Source organism: Leuresthes tenuis, unplaced genomic scaffold (genome assembly GCF_036924035.1).
Source record: "Leuresthes tenuis unplaced genomic scaffold, fLeuTen1.0.hap1 SCAF_10, whole genome shotgun sequence".
Taxonomy (NCBI): Eukaryota; Metazoa; Chordata; class Actinopteri; order Atheriniformes; family Atherinopsidae; genus Leuresthes; species Leuresthes tenuis.
The window spans coordinates 20,817,003-20,843,381 of NW_027325364.1; the positions used below are offsets into that span (position 1 = coordinate 20,817,003).

Consider the following 26,379-nt stretch of genomic DNA (forward strand, 5'->3'; position numbering starts at 1 on the left):
CCCTGGATATACGGCTTTTGTGTTTAATTGCCTAATCATGGTCTATTATATTGCGCAGATGCACGTGATGCAAAACGCTGTCAGAGCCGTCAGAGTTGAGTTTTCCGTCAGTAGGCAAATCTATTTTTTTCATGCCAAAGACAAAAAACAACAACATTACAACTGTCAAATCATGAATCCTTCAATGCTCCTGCATGTGTCTACTGTAGTTTACTGTACCAATATACTATGGTAAAAGTAATTATTGACCCCCCCCCCTGCTATGATGTTGCTATGCTGCTATAATAGTTTATCTTGGACATAACTATTTTGATCATTTTGACCAGTCCTTTTTGGATTGCCAGCATGTCAAGGGCCATTATCCATAAATTCACCTGAGGTTTCTGTTCAACTTCAGGACAGATGGACTTACATTATCCTCAAACACTCTTTGACATGGTACAGCATTTGTAGTGTGCTCTTTAGCTGCAAGCTGCTCAGTCTCAGATTCAACAAAGCAAGCTAAAACCATTTCCATCAACAAGGTTTTTAGTTGATCTTTTACTGAAAAACTCTCTTTGGTCACCAATAGCGAGATTCTTCTGTCCAGTGCATAGTATTCCCAAAGACAGGGTCTTTATCTTTATAAGGCACTGTGCTAAAATATGAATAGAGAACCTCTATATATGGAGTTTCTATGTTCCAAAATTCTATAAAAAAGTATTTAGGCAGCTACAATCATAGCGGTCACAGGAAAGCCTCAGACACTTAGAAGAGAAGTGATCCAAAATCCTAGTGGAAACATATTGCTGTATCACTGATCACAAAGAAAGGGTCTGTGATAATAACTACTGTATGAGACTGGACTGGAGTAAATAAAATGATATATGTCTGTTAAACAGACTGATGTGCATTTAACAAATGTACGGTAAGCAGGTACCTCAGCTTATTGTTGAATAATGTAAGAGGACAGGAAGTGGCCATATGTTGGGGCATTAAGTTTAGCCCAGTTAGGTTTTCAGTTCAGTTTAAGTTTCAGAGTGAAAATACTTAACAGAGCGATGATGATGGTCTCTTTAGTGATACACTTATCCTCAGAGCTGTTCAGTTACCCAGGTGCCAACTGTAAAAGTAAAAGTAATTTGCTCCCTGGTGTAGAGGTGGGCAATCCTAATCTACCATGCTGAAAATAAGAGCTGATTTATAATTTAACCTTACCATATCAAATATTTCAAGAATTATAAATAGTGTTATACTAGTGGAGGGAGGGGGGCTGGAGAGATTCATAAACACATTGCTCTTTTCTCTTATCTTCTTCCTTAACATTTATACAGCAATGCTCTATAAAATGTCTCCTTTGAATATGTATCCTGGAGAGGGCTTTCATCTAGGGATTTGATGGGGGACACCTATGCTCATGTGGGAAATTATTGAAATGGCTTTCTTCAAACTTTGTTCAAGCATAAGGTGCCTCATACATGTACTTGATAAACTTGGTGGTTGATTTTTAATAACTGATTTTTACTTGAATGTCAACTACCAACTGGCTAGTTATGAGGTAGACCAAAAGCAGGAAAGACTACTGAACATCCCGGTAAGCCCAAGTATGCAGGTTGAATTGGGAACATCTGGCAGAGCTAACAAGTCCAATTTTCAATCTGAAAGTCAAGCTATAGATTCAATGGGGCAGCTCTTCTTGGGAGTTTGACCAGTAAGTCTACATGTGCTTTGTGAGCTTGGAAAAAGCTCAGAGAACTTTTTATGTGATCTGTGGGAGTACAAGGTTTAGCTGAGCCAGAAGGAGGAGCTCTTGATTCAACAGTCACGCTATGTTCCAACTTTCACTCAAGAGCTACAAATTTGGGTGGTGACCGAAAGAAGGGAAATGAGGATACAAATGGTCACAATTTCCTCCATAGCATGGTTACGCTCAACCTTGATGAGGTAAGAGCCTTGACACCAAACTCCTCAACTGATTCCTTTATGACATAGAAAGTCAGTTGAGGTGGATCCGCCATCTGATTAGGAACCTCTTTTGGAGGTTTTCCAGGCCTGCCCCCTTGAGGGAGAAAGCTCCTGAGCAGCCCTAAAAGTCATGGGAGGGATCGCATATCTTATCTGGCTCGGGATTGGGATCCCTCAGGAACTAGAAAGAATTTTAGAGGATATAGACATCTTACATATTAAGCACAAAGGTAATCCTGTAGCTATCCATTAATTCTGTTTTAGGGACAACTTTTCAATATGATTAGACTAATAGGCTTCAGCTGCTGAAATGTATTTGAATGGGTATTCTGAGTGATAGAAAGCTAAAATTACAAACAATCATTTTATGTGCTTCTGGAAACAGCCATAAATTACAAAGTTTGCTTTAGGACACTGAAAAACAATGACATGTAGCATAATTTGTCCCCCATACAACACCTGTTCCATAAGTGCTGAACTAATGGTAAACTCTGAATGTTTGAGCTCTTTTTTAAACCAGATATTAAAAAGAATCAAATACTGGACAAGCAGTTTGAGTGCAAATCTTTGCTACTCAGGCCCGGTGTTATAGCCAAAATGTCGCCTCTTACCTTGACAGCTTGGTTTGGCTCTGTCCCACTCTGGTCTCTTGCTGTTGCCCATGACACACGTCAGGGTAGAGTAGCCCTGCAGCTGGTAGCCGGCCTCACAATGAAATGTCACCATGGATCCCAGCTTGTAGTCTGTACCCATTCTAGTGCCATTCATTACATTCCCTGGATCAAAACAAGCCTCCCGCAGTTTTGCTGCCAATCAAAAACACCAAAGCATTACAACAGAGACAACTGCCTAACATGGGAGGAGCTCATAACCAGGTATAACTTAGAGTAAGTTAAATAAATTATTAAATAGTAATCCTATCACTTGAAAATGTTATTTACCATATACAAATATGGAAAAAGTGTATAAAGTAAAGGGCTTTCAAGGCTAGATAAGTTAACTTTGTAAAGCTCAGTTCCAACTTTATACTAAAAATTCCTAATTAATTTTTAGTGTTACCATTCTTACTATGAACTAAATCCTATGCTCTAACACAAATTCAGTGAAAATACATATAGATTCCCACTTTGTACAGGCATTTACATTACCTTTGTATTCCAAGTGAAAGCCAGTGTAGCTCACAGAGCCATCACTACGAAATGCCAAGTACATGAAATAGGAAGTGCTCTCAATCTTCTCTGGAAGTTTACTGTCTTGAAAACTGCCAATAAGATGAGCACTGCTGTCTGGCCCATCATAGATGTACAAGAAATCATAGTTGGGCTCAATGCTGAAGCTGAAGTAAAAGAAACAAACAAATAATAAAACAGTTATTATTTTGCCAAGTATTAACTATTAGCTTGCACTGTTTGGATGAGATTAACAACGCAGTTTCAAAATGGGAGTGCGTGTTGCAGTGTGAAAAATGAGTCATACTAAGCGATTTGTTTTGCACCCCCAGACAAGGAGATAAAAAAAAAAGAAAGAAAAGATAACTCCCCTAAGAGGTAAGAGGAGATTAAATTGTTGTGACACTGCTGTGGCACAAACCCTTCCCAGTCAGCGATGGCAATGCTGAGTGAAAAGATCATTTCATATGGTAGCACTGTATATCAAATCACAGGCTGCACCGAGAGGGAGACGAGCATTTGTTTTCAAAATAATGAGCATGGTTTATGACAAAAATGTAAATAGCTTGGAGATAATTGCATTTGAGTTGGATGAAGGCAACTCCAATTTAAAAATAACTTCATCCTTTCATTTGGCATTCCCAAGAAAGAAAGTAGCATTGTGCTAACCCTATTAGCTGTTTGTTTTGAAGGACAAGGTTGAAAAAGCAATCTGGTGACTTTTGTCTCCTTCACTATGAGAGGAAAAATGTGTGGGAGTATAAAGAAAATATGCTTATGCTCCTTCTCCTGCTCTTCATGAAATGACTATAGAAACAAGACAAGAGTAAAAAGAAGACATGTTCATGGAAATTGCCCTAAGGAGCATCTTTGTGTTTTCTCTTCTGGCATTGCTGCTACATGGTTAGACTGCAATTAATAATGTAAGGTTTCAGGTCTGGGCATCATTAAGCACAGGAAATGAGCTGCATTCACAGGACAATTCTGCCATACATTATTCATCCAGGAGTCTTGTTTCACCACATTTCAGCAAAGTGGGTGGAATATCTTCTAGGTGTCTGCAGAGAATCCCGCTGTCTCCTATCTCCAAAAACACCTGGACTTAGACTCAGGCCCTCTGCCTCACACACATGGCCAACCTTCCTCAATGCTATGACATTATAGCTGGTTCCACTGCTGTGACAAGCAATTCCACAGTGTAACATGAGCTGCTCCACTGAGAACTGAGTACATTCTGTTTCAGTCAGGTTACAAACATACAACAGGTTGAGTCAGTGATTCATACTATAGGGTACTGGACCATACACTTTATTTTTTTAAATCTGTCCAACTGCTCATATTTTAAAAAAACTCCCTATATTTTTTCTTTCCCCAAAAATAATTGAGGCAGGTTGTCTGGGCCAGCAAAACACTCTGCTGGCCAAGATAGCTGAATAAGAAAATTACACTTGCATAATTCATTTCATTAACACACTGCATTTTTTGTGCAAGTTTGTGAAAAATGGCATCAGTCTTTTGAGGTCATACATTGCTACTCTCTCTGTAGAAGTTACTTAAACTGTTGAAACAAATGGAGACTATTGTGATTTCAAGTTTGTCATGTCAGGTATATTCTTTGACAAGCCAGAGCATTCTGGCTAGGCTTGCTGCTAATGTTAGCACTGTGTTCCAGCAGCTGAGAAGTTGCTAATGTGCTACAAAGAGTAATGGCTGTGGGCTGTAGGTCCTTCAGTAAGGTGACCAGACATGCCCGATTTCCGGGGACAGTCCCTGTTTTGAGTGACCTGTCCCCGGTCAAAGCTGTCCCTGAAAATGTCCCTGATTTTGACACTGAATGGGGGAAAATGTGCGCAGACTCAAAGTAACACCAGTTATTACGGTAGCCATTTAACGCATCGCCAGAGACGACGTCATATGATGTACAGACGCAGCAGCGTCAACAACAACAACAATCGAGAGGCGGCAAAAAGGAAAGAAAAGGAGACTAGCGGCCGCGATAAATGGTATGTTGTGTATTAACTTATTTATTTTGTGTGAACTGGCAGTAGACTTTTCTGAGTGTGCGCGCGTGTGTGTGTGTGAAGTTATGTAACATTAAAGTAAGTATGATTGTTTATCTGAATTGAAGACCTAACATAACGTTATAAAAGTCAGTGAACGTTAACATTATGACACTGTTTTCATATCTGTCATTAGTGAGGCTGTAACGTTAACATTAGCATGAGATTACCAGGTGATGACACGTTTTTCTCATGTTCTCCTCTGCTCTTATTCCACCCAGGCTCCTGAGATGGAGGTGGATGAAGGAGGAGATAACTGTAATGTCACTAATTTTTTTTAAATTGTGTAATAAAAGCTGGTTAAGATACATGAAAAAGTACTTGTCCCTGTTTTTATTTCATAATGATGATATTTGAGATTTTTCACCACTGCAATGAAAATGTCCTCGATTTTCATTTCAGAAATCTGGTCACCTTATCCTTCAGTGTTTTTTTCATTTCTAAGATCTTACTTACCTTTGTTGCTCTTGAACACTTAATGGCTGAGGGTTGAAAATGAATGGATTTTTTCTTCTACTTGCCTTTTTTGATGAGGACTTTGATAGGGACTGTTTAAGAAAATCAGGACATTGTGAGGAAGGATTGGCCAGCCCCACAGCTAGTAGGGATGGGAATTAAGAACTGGTTACTCTTGAGAACTACTTCCAAATTTCCCAAAGTATTGCAAATTATTGCAAATTAACAGCGTCACGGTGCATGATATTATTCTACCTTAATCATTTTAGTATTTACTTAACATTACATGTTTGAAGCTAACAAAGAACCAAATAAGTTTATCCTGTTTTCAGGATTTCAGATACTAGGCAGTTGTCTTGATGCTTAAAACCTGTGTAGTGTAGTGGTCTCACAAAAGGAAATTAGGTCAAGAATCAATATGGGAACTGATAAAGAAACAGATCGATAAGCAGCATTGATAGGAGCACTGATATCAATAAAATCTTGTCAATTCACATCTCTAATAGCTAGCAGTCTTGTCTCAGCAAGGGAATGATTTGTGCTGACTTTGTGTAAGATCAATGGATTTTTATGTCTTCACAAACCATGACCAGTGCCAAAAGGGGCCTTAAAGGTGCTTAGCATTTTCAATTGAGTGTTTTGCCCTGTCTGTTTTGACCATTATGTCTCAAAAGAAAAATGCAAAGACAGCAATATTATCATTTAAAGTAACTATCTGTGGTAAAAAAGTCCATTTGTTGTGTTTTCTGGGGTGTCTGTTATAATGAGACTTCATCTTGGCACTTAGTGTGTTTTGGGATATTTATTCTAACTATTGCTTGGTTTGGATCATTGTTAGAGGCGTAAATAATGTTGAGAAGACGTGGCTGCGCCCTTGAGTGTGTGTGGTGGCATGTGTGTTTAGATTCAGCATCCTAGCTGGGAATCCGCAGGGAAGCATGTTGGTTGTTTTATGTAGCAGTTTTGACTTCTTGGTGGTTGTCTAATTAAATCTGGTAATCTGGACTTTTTTCTTGTTTCTTTGGTAATGACACTGGTGTTGGATTTGTGCTGTTTATGATGCAGTAACCTGTTTGAAAAAGTAACAGAGGTTTAATCTTTACGCCTTTAGTCTACAAAACTGATGACTGAACCACTTAGTGTACTGTAACGCTTCCAGGTGTGGAGTTCTGTCAATTCAATAAAAGGTTACAGTCATACAGTCAAAAATGAAGTGGTTAAATAAAATGACAACAGCATGTAGCCCATAATGTCATAGCTGGCTTATTCAAGGCCATTATACAAGAGGGTAGCAAATGCATGTCCCACCACTGGACCATTGTGTTGGATTTAGTGGCATTTAGCAGCACAAATTGCAAACTGCAACCAAAAACAATATTCCCCCAATCCTCTTGGGTCTACTGTGGTAAGATGGCAGTGCAACATGTTCAAAGGTAAAGAAAACACAAAAATTCTAATTGTCACACAATTTTACATTAAAAAATGATTAGGAATACTATTGACCTGACAATTGCACATTGAAGCTTTGAAATTTCCACCAATTATTGAACCAATTATCTATGACTTATACAATAATATAGTCATATTACCTGATGAAAGCCAGGGAAATGACATAGTCAGAGTGAACTGCAATAAGCCAGTCACAGTCTTTGCTGTGTGGGTAGGGGTGTGGGTAGTTGGGAGAGAGGATGAATCCAGAGGATCCAGTCACATTCCCACCACACGGAGCTTGAGAGACAAAAAAGGAAGAGGAGAGGGATGACAATGATGCAGTGATTAAAAAAGTGCCTTTCCTGCTGCAAAGTCTTTCTCTAAGCTGAATTTAGATTAAACCAGGAAAGGTCATCAAATTATTCTAGAACCTTGTTTCAGAGTTTTCAGCAAAAAGTCTTGTGGCATGAGAAAGGACAAAAAAATAATGCCATCAAAAGACCATTTACACGATTTCACTGTATCATGGCTGCACTTGAGTGCAAATTCAAAAAGAATCTTTCTTTTTCATTACTTCTCAATTTAAACCTGACTCTTTCTTGGAAAATAAGAAAGCAGCAGACATTTAACTGTGAAATCAAATGAATGAATAATTAATACAGAGTTCTACTTTATGTGGCTTGTACTGTCATAATTTAGAGCCTTTGCATGTCCTGTAGTTTGTATGAAAAATGTAAAGCCTCATTTACTTATTTGTTAAATTAATTAATTAATAAACTAAATGAATAAACCAACAGCTGCCATATGTCACTAGAAAGTGTTCGTAACACGATGATGACTGTGTTACTTGGTGTGGTAACAATTCTTTAGTATAACAACAGCTGCCAGCTATCTATTTCACCTCTTTCTATTTCATGATGCTGATTTGTAAAATCGGTCATCTTGCTACAAGACCTACAAATTTTTGTAACCAAAATAAAACTCCCTTAGACAACTTGGCAGCAACTCAAGACCATCTAGGTGTCTTTGAAACTACTTATAGTAATTATTTCTAATTGCACTGTTAAGTAATTGGTTGTTAAGCTCTAATAAGGCAACGTGTCAGGAGGCTGTGGAGCCTTCTGTATCTAAACAGTAACAGAGGTGGTTTTGTTCACATTAGAGCTGGCAACAGCTCAAACACATCTACAGTGTCTTGTTTAACCTCCATGTATTTCAAAGATGTTGGTGAGAGAGACGTTCAGTTCTTGCTGCATCCAGTTAATGGACAAACTCTGGCCCACTTCCTCCCACCATTTAGCTTTCATTTTGATCCCCTACACTTCCCTCCCTCTCTCCTTCAATCCATATGCCCCTATCTATCTCCTCCACACATCCAGCCCCCTCTCTCCACGTGACACTATCTCCTCTTTTTCTCACCGATGCAGCTTGGAGGGCTGGGTTGCCAGTAGTATCTATTTTCCACTTGGATGCAGGTGATTCTGCTCTCCCCCTGCAACTCATATCCTGGATCACAAGAGAAGGTTACAGAGTCACCGGGCTCCCGCCCTTCTCCGTTGCGACTGCCATTCATGGGAATACCTGGATCTCTGCAGGCTGTCGCAAGTGAACCTGAGGGGCGAACACACAAATACAGGTGACTCACGCATACAGTTGCAGGTAAAGACGTGGGAGCTGTGAACGGGGAATCAGTAAAAGTAAGGGAGAACACACCCACACAGAGAATACTGACAAATATCAGTTGAAGCCCTGCTGTGTTTTTCTCATCTGCTTTCCTAAACTACAGCTGTGCATAGGCTGAGGCCTTCGAGAGTGATCTGGTAAAATATGACAGATTCTTCAAATACTACATCTTGATGGTCTCTTCTGAAAACTTACTCCTTAATTATTAGTTTAACGCTGTTTTGTTGTGTTGTTGTTTTAAAACAAAAATTCAACTAAAAAGGAAAAGGAGAAAATCTTGATATGGATCAAATTTGTATCGACTTGATCAACAGATTAAACCTTTACTGACATTGAACACATCTCAATAATTTATTTCAAAATGTAGGACAATGAACAGTATTTATCATCTGTGCAAACAAAGCCAACAATGCACATTGTATTAAAGACACTACTTCAATTGGGACATATGTAACTTTATCCCAGAACTTAGGTTACAATCCACAAGATGGTGTCAGTCAGTGAATGAGGAATGCCCAAATTACACTTGGTAAAACCCGATTTAGCTCTTCAGTTTTGTTGAATTTCCTCTATCTCATAAACTTTAAATTACCACATAAATACATATTCAACAGTACTTGAAGTAGTAGAGTTCCCAGCGAAATAATTGGGTTTCCACATAGCTCTGTTTTTGGTTCTCAAAACCAGCAGCCTTAGGCAAACAGAATATACAAGTACAGCTTGCATTTGCAAAATCAATTCCATTTTGCACAGCAGTGAATCCCATATCATTGATTTTTACATTAAGCTGCTTCGCCTTAATGTCAAAATGAAAGCATTTACAGACTCATCACCCCCTACACAGCATACATAGCGTTTCATTTTCTACTTTCTTCCAGGTGCTTCAGTTTTAGTCATCAGCAGAACACAAACTGCATTTATATCAGAGCAGCAAACAACAATGAACTGTAAAATATCAGTTCACTGCTCAGCAAACCATGGTCAAAGATTATACATATTAACATGCTTGCACCATACTTCCGTGTCTTAATGGCAGTGGAAGCATCAAGTCATTAAACAGTTTTGACAAAGTAGTTCATTTGCATACCATTTTTTTGTGTTTCTTAAAAGAAAACAAAAACAAAAGAATACTCACTTGAGAAATCGATAGCAAAACCAGACTTTGTGATGTAAAAGTCTGTCTCAAACTGAATGGTGACTATGTTGAGAGTGGAGTGGATTCCCTCAGGCAGAAGTGAGCCACTGACCTCCTTCAGAGACATCTCATTCTCTGGAGGCCCATCCCAAACCTTCAAGATGTCATGGGATGCCTCCGTGTCGAATGCAAGAAACTGGAGACTGAAAGAGGTCAATACAAAAGATTGCTGACTTAGTTTGGTTTAAATCTTAATTATAAACAACAGCATAACTGTGTGCAGGGTGAGACTGAGATAAAACCAGATCAGCCCAATGACATTTTATTGAAATTTGTTTTGTTGAATTAATAGTTGCTTGACCGCTTAAATATAAATGTACAAATTGGGACTGAACTCAGCTAGACTGCACTGCGTTCAACAGGAAAATCTCCCTAAAACAGCGTAACCCATGCTTTTAGACAATTTAGTCAATATTTGGTATTACTCATTCATTTCAGCCAAAATAAAGAAATACAGTACAAGTCCACAGACTTATGTTCAATCTCATCAAAGAGTATCAGTGTGGGCGACTTTATGAAATAACATGTTTATATTGACCTCTAAGACAAAATGGGTTCTGCTTTACCATCATAAAAGACCTTCTCAACCATAAGGACAAAAAAAAGAAAAATAGAGAAGGCTTTCATGTCCTCGGAACATTCCCCTTGGTGCTGTTTCAGTCCCTCTGCAAATCATTGTAAACAGAGCTGCTGCAGGCTGTTTTTCTTCATAGTATCTACCTTTGGAGGAGAACCCTCTATGTTTAAAGTGCATTTTGAGGGTTGTATTGTTCACTAAGAACACGGCCATCGTTAGGCCTCGGTGCCCGAGACTGCAGTCCCAGTTTTTTCTGAATAGTCCCGGACTTCAAGACAGACTAAGCCCCCCCAGAAATAATGATGAAATTAATTTGATAGGTTTGCTCAACAATGCAAGCAGGCTATGCTTTGGTTTCTCTGTATCTCATCCCATTTGTCGCCATAGACACCTGTGCCATGCATAGACAGCTCAGCTGGAGGAGGAGGTGAAAAAATTCCTTGTGGCTGTAGCAGCGTAGTGGCACTGCCTAATTTATAGGTGCATGTCGGTGAGGAGGAGGAATACTCAGTCTAGCTCTGTGGTTATTTTTGTAACAAGGCTCACCATTTATGAAAAAAGGCACATTTAGAATTGATCATCACCATGTAGGGGAGCAGGACTTTCTCTCAAAGGGCAAAATTCTTACGTAATTAACTACAAAGAAAAAAAAGCCAATAACTTAACAAACTAACTAAACAAATGATTACATATATATCTTAATAAGATCAAATGTTTCACTAAACAATATGAATTTAGCAGTTTAACAGTCAGAAATACACAGTGTTCAAACCTCAACAAATAGCAGAAGTTGAGCTATCAGAGCTGAAATCATCATGACAAAAACTTATTTAAGGGAAACCTGCTATGTTCAAATATTCTCTTCACATATTAAATAAATCAACAAATATGGTGTTTTAAAGATCTAGGATGGTCATCAAACTAAAACATTTGAAATTTAATTCGATTTTGGTTGCTTTATGATCGCAGCCTTCGTATAAGTAGGTCTAGAGAGATGTGAAGACAGCAGGAGAAGCAGAGGAGATGGAGATTGTAACAGACAGATGGGACACCATAAGAGCCGGGCTGAAGAAGAAGAGAAGGATATCGAATAGATAAGAGAGATTTAACAATTTGACACCATTAAAAAGAAATCTCTGTTACACCATAGCAAAATATCTGAAACATGAGTTGGTGAATTTAGGAAAATGAACAGCAAGAGCGGGTTACAACTTAAAAACTTCTGATTACTTCTCAGCGTTTTCTTTTGTAGAAAATAAAAATGATAAAGTTGATTCGTAACCCACACAGGATACATTTAGTTTAGTTTCAAGTGGTAAAATGCAAATGACTGGTACAATACATCTTATAACTGTATTGCTAAATACTTCGAAAAATTATGCAAATGTATTCCATAAAAATCCCCAAGATTTCCAGGCTTTGAAAAGCTCCCAGTGTTTCATGATTCTGTAAATGTAGTTGACCACGAATAAATTTAAGCTGTGGAAATGTGTGTTTGAAAAGTTACTAATTAGTGTCACATCATTTTATGCAACATGGGAGAGCGGCTATGCTCCAACAGTGATTACAATATAGGTTAATACATTTTCTTAGTGCAGGTTGCATCAACTCCAGCAGCTTTTCTGACTTAAAGGGTCTAAAGTGACCTGGATGCAATTTGTGTAGATGAAGAAAAAAAAAGACTTTACTGATACAACTATAATGTAACAACAAATGCTATTGTGTTTCACAAATTTTACACAGAAGGATCATGAACCCAGCATTTTTTGCACAGTGCCAGAGGGGGTTTAGAAGGTAGAGTCATGTGAGATTGGTAAAAGATAGATGTTCCCTTTGTGAGGATGCTTCTACTGTATGTCTCCATCAGCAGCGGGCTGCCAGGACACCAGTGCGTGAAACCAGGGGACTGAGGGTGACAGAGTGCTGACAGATATAGCCCAACAGAGAAGGAAACTGTGCATCTTGTTTTGTGATTTAATACTTTGTCTTTCATATCTCTCTGGATTTATCCGCCCTCACTTGCTCTGACATTGCTAGCACCTTTGTTATACAGTGTAAATAACCAACAGCCCATTCACTAATATTCAGGCGTCAGTTTCTGTTTTGTACTCCAGGAGTAGAAGAAAACCCCTATTTTTCTTCTACTTTGGAAAACTTTAGACTGAAGTTGAAAACAATGATAGCATTTATTAGCCAACATTGGTAACTCAGCAGCACATCAGTTCAGTTATTTATTCATTTATAAGGCTGTGGTCTATCATTTATCTTTGTATTTACATTATCAATCTCTTCAGTGTCAAAACTGCGTCCTCTTGTATGAAACCGTATTGTTCCATATTCCATATTCTCCAAGCCTGGCTGCACTCCCAGATGCAACATAAATGCTGAGCTGCATTTCTTTTTTGTTTGTTTGCTTCCTTTACTCTATTTTATTTTTCGTTTTTAACTGCTATCAATGTAATGTGGTCTATAAATAAACTTTGTTTTTAAAAAAAAAAAACAAGTTCCTACACTTTGTCACTTGGGTTGCTAATCTATAAACTGCTATTTCAAATTTCAACTCAATTTAACAGCCAAGAAAATACTTTTGGACTGCTTTAATCTTTTCAGATGTAAAATAAATACAAAGTAACACCTGTATGCATGATCAGCACTTGATAATTTCCATCCAGGTTCCTTTGGTTCAATACATGCTCTGCTTAACATTTTCTGATATATTTTTTCTTTGTTTTGTTTTGGTTGCTGAACTAAAGCAAAGGCAACAGTTTTTTTTTCTCCTCATAATGACATCTCATGAGTGTTCAGTTTAATTAAAAATGGAAACCTTCACTTAACCAGTAGATTCAACATTCAGCTTTAAAATCTCTTTTACAAAAGTGCCCTGCAGCAGCTCAGAAGATCAATAGTTCGAACAAAACACACATTTATACACCAGATAATTATATGTACACATTCCAAAAGACAAACAATAAAGCCATCAAAACTATAAAGATAGAAAAATAAAGAAAAGGAACCAGATCATTTACTCGTCTAGTCATCATGAACAGGGCTAGCAATGATAAATAGCAATTCTAGACAAATTTTCATGTTGAATATTTAAAATGTGTTTACATTCATTTAGTCAGAGGAGTTCTGTAAGATTCAGAGAATTTTGGAGGAGAAAGAAAGACCAGGCTTGATTTTTAAGAAGAAAATCCATCCGGATTCAACTTTTTTTTTTTTTTTTTTTTTTTAGAACAAACAATTGCTGGATGTGAAGAGTAAACCGAGTCAATCGATCAAAGATCAATCAGAATTCCCAAGCATTTGCATTAAGACACAGATTCAATCTTAGAACTATTTACAGTAGGAACCGATGGAAGATTTTGCATGTGTATACAAAATGATACACATGACTAACTGAATTTACCTGACAATGTTGCCAGAGCTGACCTCAATTGACCAAGTGCACCTCAGGTTGTTGTCATAGGGGAAGGGATACCCTGGTGAGAGGATTCGCCCTGTAGACTCACCCTTAAAACTGCCACCACACTCCGCTGCACGCAAACACATAAGCAGATGGGAAAAAAACTGCATTCAAATCTCCAAAACTGTTGACTTAAACAAAATTTAATGGAGACATAGAAGCTACTGTGAAACTAAAAACCATTACATGGTTACAGCAGTTCAGAGGCAACAGTGAGAAAAGTTCAAGTTTGGCTCAAAACAAACAGGTAAAGTGACCGCAACAATGACTTCTTTTCAGGCCAGAGCTGCTCATGGAAGCTAAACTCAATTTGTCTCAAAGTATATCTTCTAATGATGTCATTATTGACCTGTAAAACAGACTGACCAGAGAAGGCATGGGATGGACATTGCATTGCAGGGAGACTGCTACAAATGTTGATGACTAAATGGATATCTAATCATTCAATCTACTGAGCGTTGTCTACTCACAGGATATCATCTTGCTATCTATATTACAGGATTGAGGGCACTTAATTAATAGAAAAAATTACATCAAATTAGATACAGTGATAGGCTATAATCAGTATCAAAACCCTGGCCAATTGTAAAGACACATCAGGGGTACTTTGGATGCAGCCCTGGAGAAAAGGCTGGAAATTATATTTAGCATTCAGCTTACAAGCACAAAGCTCCCAATTAATGATGATCATTCAGTGAACTTAATAACCGTTTATCAATAACCTGACTAAGGTCATTCTTTTGAATATCACACAATGAAAAAGGCAGTAGAGCAGTGTTTAGACTTTGTAAATATATATATATATTTTTTTTTACCATAATCCATAACTGATAGACACAAAGAAAATGCTTCTCAACACCTTCTAAGCTCAAGCGGTGTGAAGGTAATAGCTTTATCATTTCTGTCCCAGCATGGTTTGAATTTGAAAGTACACTCAGGCATGTATTTCATGCCTATGAATCAGTGAGACATTCATAATTAGGCCTTTAATTCAAGAAAGATGCACATTAATTTCTCGTGAATTAAAACAAAAATTCTTAATTTGTGTTATAATAAAGCAGAGTCACAGCAGCACAGTAAAAGCTCAACAGGAATTTAGAGTTCTTCTCTATAGGGCTTAGAATGATTCTGCACAGCCAGGTCTCCATCAAGATCATGCAGAAAGCTCAATGATGAACAATAAAACATCAAAGCTATTTATACTCTCTAACAAAAGGACAAGCAGTGTATATTCTTTTGAAATAAAGTAATTATGTGGAAATCATGCTGGGATAAATCCTTTTGAGTTAACACCTAGCTGAGCAATGTTGATAGTGCACCTGTTCTGAAGAATAAAATAAGTCACAGACAATGGGTGAAAGACACTGAGTTGTGGACTATGACGCACACACAGGTGAGGAGGATATCTAAAGCCCAAATCTGAAAACTGCACATAAACATAGTGATTACCTATACACGAAGGAAGATTGTTGTCCCATGCTCGTCTCTCCCCAGTCATACACTTGAGTACGCCACTGCCGTGCAGAGTGTAACCTTGTTCACAGCCAAACATGATAGAACTTCCTGCAAAGTGACCCTGGTCACTGATTTTGAAGCCAAACTGCGGCACTCCTGGATCATCACAGTGGGACAGCTCAAAACCTGGACAGGCACAATTGGAAGAGACAGGGGAACTGCAGCGTAACATAAAATGAACACCATGAACATACATTAACCACGAACTGCATATCAGCATTTAGTGAAGCCAACTAGATAGCGATCATTCTGTATGCCAGTGCCATATTCCTATTTATCTGTACTGCAAAGAGGTATTGATCGAGATTTGAGAATTAATTTCCGGTTGAGCAAAGATGAAGGCCCTTTATATGACTTGGCAGTAAATTATTCCTTTTAGACAGAGAGCACAATTAGACATTCACAATTAAATGTTCAGTTGACTGTGGACATTTACTATGATTGAGAAAGAACCCATCTACTTTGAAAGCTTTGGGGTATTACAGAAGATACAGAATGCCACAAACAAGAAAAACGTTGCAATAACTCTTGAGCTCACCATGTCAGAATGTGACCATGGCTTTATATGTATTCCTCTCTTCCAGGTACAAAAAATAAGTATTCTGCCATGCAGCAACAGTGGCTGCACATAAACTAAGCAGTGCTGATTTATGGTTTCCTCTCAAAGCGAGGTCCATGCCCATACCAGATGTTAAGGTAGTATTACAAGTGTCATGTCCATTATAAATCCCCAGCAGTTCATGCTCACATATAGGAAATTAAATGAGTTCTTTGGGCGGAAAAGTCATGAAAACAGGATCAGATTTCATGTTCAGACTAGATTCAAATGGCAAAATCCCACCTTTCCCTTGCTCCCAACTCATTCATACATCAGTCAATCATTTTGAAAAGGACTATTCTTTTCATATGAAAGGACCAGTGGAGACTGCACTTTAAATGGACAAAAGGTGCTGGTATGCATTATGCTTTTTTACACTGCGCACATCCTTAGTGAAGAATTAATTGTACGAGTTTCTTAAATATGGTTTATTCTGCCATTCAAAAGGCAGTCTGTAATTAAGACATGTCTAAAAATAAATTGCAATTGCATGTTAATGCAAATGCTAATTCTTTGTTTCTACAAATGAGCACAGACTCATGATTAATGTATATTTTCCTATCATTTTTGGTGGTCTGCCTACATTTTGCTGTTAATAGCATTATAGCTTGTACCTGGCACATTTGTGGTAATTAACACATTAAAAACCCCATGGCCTGCTAATTGAGAGTTAAGAAAAAATTTGGTCTTCCACCATCTCCCTAACTATTGTCTGTTGGTTTTTATTTTTAGAAAACCTGATGGTTTACAAAGAAATGTCAGAAAACAGTTGCAGGTGAAACACAACAAACACCTTAAATTGGAAGGAAAAATGCAGTCTCACCAGAGCATCCTCTTGTCACAGTAATAAATAAGAAATACTTAGCCTCACATGGTCAGCAGGCCAATTAGAGGAGAAACTTAACTCTATCCATCTATTATTATGACCAAAACTTTCTATACACACACTGTAAATAGTGTGCGCACAAACACACACACGCATATAGTGATTTTAAACTGTTGCAATAATAAGTCACCTGTTTTAACAAGGTACATTTGGGCAGGCATGGATGCTAATTGCAAGATATACAGAAAAGGAAAAGGCGCAAAAGAGATTCACAAAGAGCAGAAAAGAGGCAAAGTAAAGACAAAGAAAATTACTCATTTTCCTGCTGGAAAGAGGCAGTAACACCATGCTGAGTTCAATGGATACCCTGACAGTGTAAGACACAATTAAACAGGGTGAATTAAACAGGGTCAATTAAAGTCTTCTTTTAAGTTCTGCTACTTGAAATGCCGAGCTCCAAAATGACACTAAATTCAGTCATTTTGATAGGAATTAGGGCCCTCCTCCCCCTAGAGAAATGAAATGTGACTTACTGTGATATATGAGGCGGAACCCTGGTGCTGTCAACTCATGGTCTGAGTAAAATTCAAGCCACATATAGTTGGATGTGCTGGTAAGGGACAGGCCTTGCATCAGTGTGCCTGTGTAGGTGCCAAGTAGGGGGGCTGTACCATCCTTACCATCGTACAGCTAATCCAGGACATTAAAAAATACAGATATGTTAAGGATTTATGTGTAAACTACATAAGAGAAAGAGATGAGACAGAAATTATTTAACAACTGAGTTATCTATCAGCAGTAATATGTTGCATATGAAGCCCATCAACAAGGCTAATACATATTTACTATGTCAATAAAATAATATAAAATCAAAGAACAAAAGACCATCAATGAGTTGTGGAAAGAAAATCACATAATTTATGTTATAAGCTTTATTGAAAACCATTATTGAAAATAATTATTTTAGAATTAGGTATTTAACTCCAATAATAGGAAGAAAGGAGTCACAATACATTGTTTAAAATATCTAATGGACTTTCGCTAAACTTAATACAATTTTTTAATGTTTAGTAACAGAAATTGTTGGTTGAAAAACAACCCTTTTAGATCTACATGTCACCAACCATGTATTGAATATCTCTTGATTGACATCTTTGAAATGACAAGAAATGAAAGAAAAAACTGGGATCTCTCTTTGAAATCATAAACACCGTTTTCTTTTTCTTCTGGGCAGTTTAACTCTCTAACCATGTCTTTCCACGTTTCAGATGTTCACAAAATTACAAAGTACAGGGGATTACCAGAAATCCCAATAATAGGCTACATTGATGTTAATTTGAGTATTAGACAAGACATCTGCATCCCAAAGAGTGCATCCGAGCTGTAGTGGGATTACAAAATCATTTACATCCGAGCTGCAGTGCTAACCTAAACTGCTTAAATGCTCTTAAGCAAATAAATGAATCCTTTCCTTCCTAAAGGTGACCTAGTGAAGATATTGCTTGACTTTTGCTAATGTCTTATATTTCCAATATTTGTCCACAAAACCCACTTTCTACTATTCCATTTTTGTACATTACTAGAAGAACCCAGATGTTAGTCATAGACTTTAACAATTGAATCCTTTAACAGTAATTTGACAACTGCAGACTGTTTATTTGTTGGCTAGCTATTTGTCATCAGTGAAGAGGTGTGACTGCATAATTCACCTTAAGAACGTCACCCTGTGCAAGCTGAAAGTTGCTGGCAGTGATGTTGATGCCTTTGCCTGTTTGGACTTGAATGCTGTATACACATTCATGGCGGTTGTCATAGTTCTTCGGATAGTTTGGTGACAAAAGAACTCCCTCGTTGTTGGAGACTGTGGACCCACACTCAGCTGTGACGAGACAAACACATAAACAACAGACATAATCAGTTATACAACGACAGATACTGTGAAATCAAATATGGGATAAGGTAGACATTGCATAACTGGTTCATTACCTAAAGAGATAAAAGGTGTATCTCAAATATATTTCTTGGATGAGCAAGTGTGCATCCAACTTCATTACTTTAGTGTCATAAAAATCATTACCAACTAGCAGTGACACATTGGGAGACAGTGAGTCGACTATTAAATGATTATTGTGGAAACATTTATTGGCTCCCTTGCAAGTCACAACAATAAATTGTTACTTTCCATAAATAATTGTTTTAAACTGACAGGTACAGAGCAAGTAATAGCCTGCTCTCCATTTGCCTGCATTGTTTAAATGCACCAACATCGTTTAATAAATGAGTTTAAAGTAAAAAAACATGCTACATTTAAAAGAAATGATGAACTGACGATATCTGGAGTCATAACTATGATGAACTTAGACTCCCATCAGGTCACCTCAGTAAGTCAGTAATCTAATTACTGTAGTCTAGTGTTAAGGAAATCAGTGCCACTGACTTCTTGAATGTCTAATGAAAATGTTATATTTATTAATATCTATGCAATTAGTAGATGCTGCTGTCTGACAGCTTTATTTCTAAAGTACACATGCAGAAGCGAGAATGAAAAAGAAAACAGATGACCACGTACCCACACACCTTGGCAGAGGGGCACTCCACATGCGGCGGCCACCTCCCAAGCACCCAATCTCCTTCGCCCCCTGAAGACGATAACCCGTGTTGCAGTAGAACAGCAGCGAGTCACCGATGCCAAACTTGGAGCCCGTGTGCCAACCAAACCGAGGTGTTCCAGGATCTTGACAGGGCTCAAGATTGTACTCTGCAAACAAGATAGCTCCACGTAAATAAATCCATATATATCTATTGCAACAAATATAAATTTCTTGTTAAAAATGTATTACTGATACACTGTTTTGTACTTAACTTGATCTAAAAAGAAACCTGTAATACATTTTTTTTTCTTGCTCCTTTCAAAGAACAGTGCACATTCAGTCAAAGAAATATTGTAACTTGGGGGGATTAACTGTCTTGCTCAAGGACACTTCATCAGGTGCCCAAAGCTTGAGATGTCTAGATGAAGGATGGCCTCTGTAAAAACTAGGCCACCCTCTGTGCAAATCCTTTCACACACTGCCTGGTGGTGGCCTTAGAATTTGAGTGCATGCATCTCAGGCTGCAGAAGAAAATAAGATCTTAATACCATCAGCATTTCTCTCAGTTTGAATGTGGCAATATGAAGGACTCTATAGGCCCATTTGATTTGAGCCTGGCAAAACATTATATCAGCCCTCTGCTGTAGAAAGTGGCCTGAGATTGTTGGCAGACCTTCATCAAAGGTTGTAAAAGGTCAAAATATTAATTCTAATCAGGAAATCTATGGATGCTAATTATAGACAATGAAAGGACAAACACACACACATGCACACACACAATCAGAAAGTGTTTAATGAATATTCATAACTGCATAAGTTATGCTTCACTTCAGCTAACAGCAGGCAAATATAAAGCTAGAGTGCTCCATGAAGCAGACCCCCTGTCTTTTTCCTTTCCATGTCTTTCCTTCTGTCTCCCTCTTTCTCTTCCCTCGCTATCAACCTTGCTCACTCAGCATTGCCATCTGTCTCACCTCCTCTCTACGTCTCTCCACAAGCCTTGTATCACCTCTTCTTTATAATCATTCATTCCTTGGTCTCTGTAAGGGGGCCCATTACTTCTATACACTGCAGTCTCTTCAGTCCTCCGGACACTGGCTCACATGCTTTGATGTGGATTTACATCACAGTCAGACACCCACTACCTGCATGATCTCTTTGTGTGCTAATTATCCTCATCTGACCATCGCAGACCTGAGGCATAGTCTAGCTTCAGCCCACTGACCGAGAACTCACCTCCTGCATGTTACTCTCCTCTTTGAAAGGGTTAAAACACCTTTCTGAGCCCATTACTGACTTTCATTTAAGCATAAAACCTATCCTAAACAATACTAACAACTGTGTTTTCAGCACTTGTACTACTCTCTGCTGTTTCCACTGGGCAATTCACCCTCCTTCATTTCAAACCTATCAATACAGCTATCAACACCCCCAAGCCATTTCTCCTACGGACAAAACACACATATGCCTACACACCTGAAAAGGAGATGTTGAATCCCTGTAGAGATATGGAGAAGTCAGAAATGAAGCGTAGCTGTGCCTTGAAGTTCCCATACAGGCCGGCATTAACTGACACAGGCCTCTCCGAGCCAGTGAGTCGAGCCAGAGGCTGTGCGAAACTGCCATTTTCTGTTATCAGAAGGTAGTCATGGTGATCCTCCAGGTGGAAGGAGTGAAAAGTGAACTGGACACCTTGAAGGAAGAAACATATCCAATGTTAGAAGGTTTCAGGAAAATCTGAAAAATGATTGATCGTGACAGATTAGGCTTGAATTGTTTCTGATCTTTGTATCTTTATGCTTTCATGTTTATGTGTTCTGCTCATGTAGTAATCTGTCATTTCTGCTGTAGTTATATCTTGATTAAGGTTTTTTTACAAAATAAAATGTTCATCTATTCATTGACTGATGTCCTAATCTTTACAGCAGGAGCATGACGGTACATACTAAAATGCATTTTCTATAATCATCACAGTAGAACAAGACAGGAAAAAAATGTATAAGGCAAAGTCAACAGAAAATTTAAAGTGAAAAAAACAAGTGTATTTCAGAATAGTTTCCTGTTTTTATTCGATTTACATTTCTATTTTGCATTATTAAAATAAGTCTTTAATAAATGGACAAATGCACTTTAAAAAAAATTTTTTAACTTACATTTAAAAAAAAACATTGGTGATATCTTCTCACTTTGTATAAGTAAAACTAAGTTTTAACCAAGGTCAAAAAGCAGGCAAATCAGACAAATTTGCATTTGTATGATGAGAAAACACATAGTAGTAACTGATAGAAAATGTGAGCAAAGACCTACAAATTTCACTCAGATTAGTCAAAATGGTTGTTTTATTTTCTAGGAACAAACGAACATTTAACATTTGGGAAGGTGGACAATGTATACAGTGCCCTCCATAATGTTTGGGAAAAACTCACATTTTTCTTTGAATTACCCCTCTGCTCCTCAGTGTCAAATTCTAAATCAAACAATTCCGACATAATTAAACTGCACAGTCCAGACTCTGATTTAAAATTTTAATACATTTCAGTTCCACCATGTAGAAATTAGAACAGTTCTCTACAGACTCCAACTTTTAGAAGCAAGTCTCGGTATCTTATCCCTGCACTAATAAAGCAATGAAAAACATGTGAGTAATCATGAAAACCTGGAATGTGAATTGGCCCAAACATTATGGTGCCCGGAAATGAGGGGAGCTGTGTATCAAAAGTGTTGTAATTTCTACATGGTGGCACTGAAAGATATGAAAATTACTTTAGATTAATGTCTGGAATGCATACTTTAATCGCATCTGAATCGTTTAGTTTAGAATTTTTCACATTGACGAGCAGAGGTTGAGCGCAAAAAAAAAAAAAATAGACTTTGTCTCAAACATTATGGAGGGCACTGTGTATGTAGACTGTATAGAATGCATGTGGCTGTTCCATCACACGGTTGCTAAGACACAATAACAGCACCAGGCATTGCCATGCCACCTGTTGAATCTTTTCCAATATTGCTCTGTAAAGCCCTCCACAATGTTTAGCTCACTTGATAAAGAAAATCCCAAATGACCCTAAAAGCAACAACAAAATTGTATGTTTGATCATGCTCAGTAGAATAGTAATTATATTACAGAGACTCAAGGCAAATGATCAATTAATCAGAAGTCTCCTCTGTCAGAAGCCTTCACTTTATTATAATACATTAGTTACAAGATTTAGATATTACGGCTTGCTTTGTTTTCTGCTGACAAGAAGAGGTAATAATAAACAAAGGAAATCAATACCGGCTGAACAGATTCATTATCTGTTTTCTCATAAAACGTAACTGCCTTATATTGTTGATAAAGCAGACAGGAAAAACCTAGAAGAGTTTGGCTAAGAAACCTGAAAGAGTTACCAGAGTTACAGGTAGTGTGTAAGTATGGAAACCAATAATGTCATGGAAACTGCAATCAAGTAAATATGAAGACTTCTGATAAATTAAAGGAAAAACCAATATCGATTTCTCATCTTTTAACATGCTGTGATCAGTTAACAAGTTCTGGCTGCAGTTCAGCTCTGTGACTCCACTTATGTTTGTATATTAAAGGAGAAAAGAAAGACATAAATGCAGTAATGAGGATGAGAGATGTTTAATGTTTTAATCATTAAAACTGATTTGTGAGATGACAATTAGGAGTAATCCTTTAGGAAGTAAATCTAGTTTGATCAACTGGTAATTTACAAGTAAGATACCACATTTTTGTGGACCCTGTATTAGGATAAGAAGGAGCACTGCTAAAACATACATGAGCATAATACATCTATAGTCCGAAGGTAAGCTTGGTGGGTTTTTCAAATAACAATGAAAGATAGTGCCTCGAAGTACTGGTTACTCTTCATTTAACGTAAAGTAAGGATCTAAATAAACAGAACAAAACTAATAAGATGAAGAATGATTTGTAAAGAAAACAGATATCGGAATTGTCTTCACAGACAGACAATGAAAGGTCAAAACTATTTATTAAATAAATGTGTATAACGCAATGTTCTCTTAAAAATAGAAAACTATCCAGCAGAGGAATTTGAAACATACCACATTCTTTATTATTTACAGTGAAACCTTGGTATACGTTTCTGAAGATACGTGATCATCATGACAAGTTCTAAATGAACCATTTAACACGTTAAGATGAAAGTAATCAAAGAGTTCACAAGCGTTCACCACTGTAAGTGGAAGAATTACTAAGAGCAACACATGAAACACAATTAGCTGATAAAAAAAGGAATCACAGGTAATGTGAATATTCATCCTGCACATACATATGGCAGAAATAAGATTCATTTTAATGATTTTCACTCAAGGAGAAAATATGCGCTTTACACCTTTCAGAACACTACAAATATCCCTGTTCTTAGAATCTGTCGAGGGAGCGTCCTCTACCATCAACACTAAATTCATGGTTGTATAATTTGGCCATTGTTAGCCTACTGTAGTAAGGATTATGAAAACGCATTTTGCTGTCATTGATGTGCAGTAATAATTATATACATGTTTCTTAAATGAACAGATCAACATTTGAAGTTTCTCACCACATACGGCTTAAAATAACATAAAAAAATGTGTTTTGAGTATACATCAAGTATACATGGAACAATATCTTATTATACAAGTTAGAAAATAAGTTTTCCTACCTTTTCCATGGCTAACTTCAACCGTCCAAGTACAATTGAGAGAGTTTGGATACAGCTCTGGGTAACCAGGTGAGAGGATGATTCCTGCAGGTCCCCTGATATCCCCACCACATGACGCTGAATGGAGAAGGAAGATAATGAACGATAACTGTTGCAGGGAAAAGAAAAAAATCTGAAAATGAACCAATAAATCCTTCACCTGAGGACAAAGAAGCGGTTTGGATGAATAATGCATTTGAGTCATATCGCATCCTGTCTGGCTATTTTTATGACTACCTGTAATTCTGGCAACACAATGTTTTTTCCCTCGTCTTCTCTCCAAACCAACCCCACTGCTTAACAGGACACTAAATTATTGATTAATTCAACTTTCCATCCAGGTTTCTACACTCCTTGCATGTCAAACTGAAAGATATGGTCAGAAAACATGATAATCCATTAAATTGACTTACAATACACAAGAACTGACAGGCATATTCATCGGATTAGAGCATCTGGACTTATGTTAACTGTCACTTCAAAGTCATTTTGAACTATTTCTTTTATAATAGAAACAATTGCTGTCAAACTACTTTTTATTCAGATTGGGTTAATAATGCAGCTGCAACTTCTCGATCCAGAGCAGTTGAAGAGCAGATGACAGCAAATGCTGCTTTAAGGAATAACTCTAAAGTCATCTCAGTGACATGACTCTCTTGCATAGCCGACTATTGGCTTAATAAACTGTCAAAAGCTTCTTATTCTTTCAAAATAAGTTAATGAGATATATCTCTCCCCTCATCAGGTGCTGGTTGGCACTGAGAGGCGAATGCCAGATCAGCCTGAAGGTTAAGTGCTGTAATTGGGTATTGTTCAAACCTGTTAATGTTTTCTCATGCTGACACTAGGTTTCAACTAAAAGGTCATTTTACATAAAGGGCAATGCTTGTTAAATACACCATTCATGAAATTTAACAAGAATATTGTTTTTCTCTTTTGCATATTGGTCTTTAAGTGTGTGTTCTTTGGCTTAAATGCTTTAAGGGTGGTACTGCAGACAAATGCATTGATGCCTTTCTCGAAACAGCTATCATTGAACAAGTATTGGGAGTAGAACTCATGTGCGTGTCCATACTTTCAAAATAATGAATGTCAGCTGATGTTTTAGAACATAGGAAGCCTCAGGCTCCACAGCTGCACAATCCCAACCCCTCTCTTATCCTCTCTCCTTCCACCCTTGGGCCATCCAGCGAGCACAACACATCAAGGCCTGAATCCTTACCCACCAATAAAATTATATCAAATATTTTATTAATGAGCCAAAATTACATAAAGTCATTAAAAGTGGATGAGCATGCTTGAGAAACGATTACTTCAGAGACTCCACAGGCACAAAGCCAAGGTGTTTGGCAACAGTCTTGCACACACCTAGGCAAGAAAAAAATGCTCCAAGATATAAAATTAATTTTCAGAGCAGCTATTTGGATGAAGCTGTATAACATTACGCTGCATTATATGCATGGTATCATTCTCCCTGACAGCTCTTGCAAGTATTTTATCTGTTACTTCGTCTCAGTCAAGTGATCTGTGACAAAGAGGAATCATTTACGGTTTGTGCGCTGCAACAATCATTGCCACAACTCTTTCTCAGTATGTTTCTAAACAACAAGAAAGATTATATAAACACATCATAGCGAATAAGCGATCATGTGAAGTATCTGGAACATGCTGGACTTTGAAGTGGAGGATAATCAGTCTACACTATCACGTGATTACATGCAGTAAGTTGGGTGTAAGCTGGGTGTAGGATTCTCTGAATAAAAAAAAAATGTTCATGATGTAAATATTAAAGGGGAAACAGCTCTATGATTACTTTTTGAAAATCATGCTCACATCTTAATAAGCTAATCAGCTACAAAATGTATGTATTACTGATTAGACAAATCCCTTGGCTTGAATGCACAGCAATTAGAAACGTATACATACCGTCACAAGTGGGCAGTGGATGGCTCCAAAAGTGGTTCTTCTCACAAACTAGCGGTTCCTCATGGCTTACTTTATATCCTGGGTCACACTGGAAGGACACCGTGGAACCAATGGACAGGTCATTGCTCAACCGTATGCCATTAACTGGGATACCAGGATCCATACAGGAGTATGTGTCCAATGTGACCACTAGAAGAAATAAAAATACACAATACTCTTGAATGTGCTTCTTGCAA

At 37.7% G+C, this 26,379-nt stretch overlaps 1 protein-coding gene across 2 annotated transcripts in view; it reads right to left on the reverse strand.

The window, feature by feature from the left end:
• The window catches only part of LOC140316729 (CUB and sushi domain-containing protein 3-like), a 241,286-nt gene that overhangs the window by 126,241 nt on the left and 88,666 nt on the right, over positions 1-26,379 (reverse strand). For both annotated transcript variants that reach the window (XM_072394678.1, XM_072394677.1), the window contains 13 exons: positions 26,144-26,332; positions 24,179-24,295; positions 20,988-21,203; positions 19,490-19,678; positions 18,630-18,799; positions 17,454-17,610; positions 15,431-15,622; positions 13,925-14,051; positions 9,879-10,081; positions 8,480-8,671; positions 7,219-7,357; positions 3,093-3,280; positions 2,556-2,750 (listed from right to left, as the gene is read on the reverse strand). In XM_072394678.1, the coding sequence (XP_072250779.1) occupies positions 2,556-2,750; positions 3,093-3,280; positions 7,219-7,357; positions 8,480-8,671; positions 9,879-10,081; positions 13,925-14,051; positions 15,431-15,622; positions 17,454-17,610; positions 18,630-18,799; positions 19,490-19,678; positions 20,988-21,203; positions 24,179-24,295; positions 26,144-26,332 (2,274 nt within the window). The remainder of the gene's footprint in view (positions 1-2,555; positions 2,751-3,092; positions 3,281-7,218; positions 7,358-8,479; positions 8,672-9,878; positions 10,082-13,924; positions 14,052-15,430; positions 15,623-17,453; positions 17,611-18,629; positions 18,800-19,489; positions 19,679-20,987; positions 21,204-24,178; positions 24,296-26,143; positions 26,333-26,379) is intronic.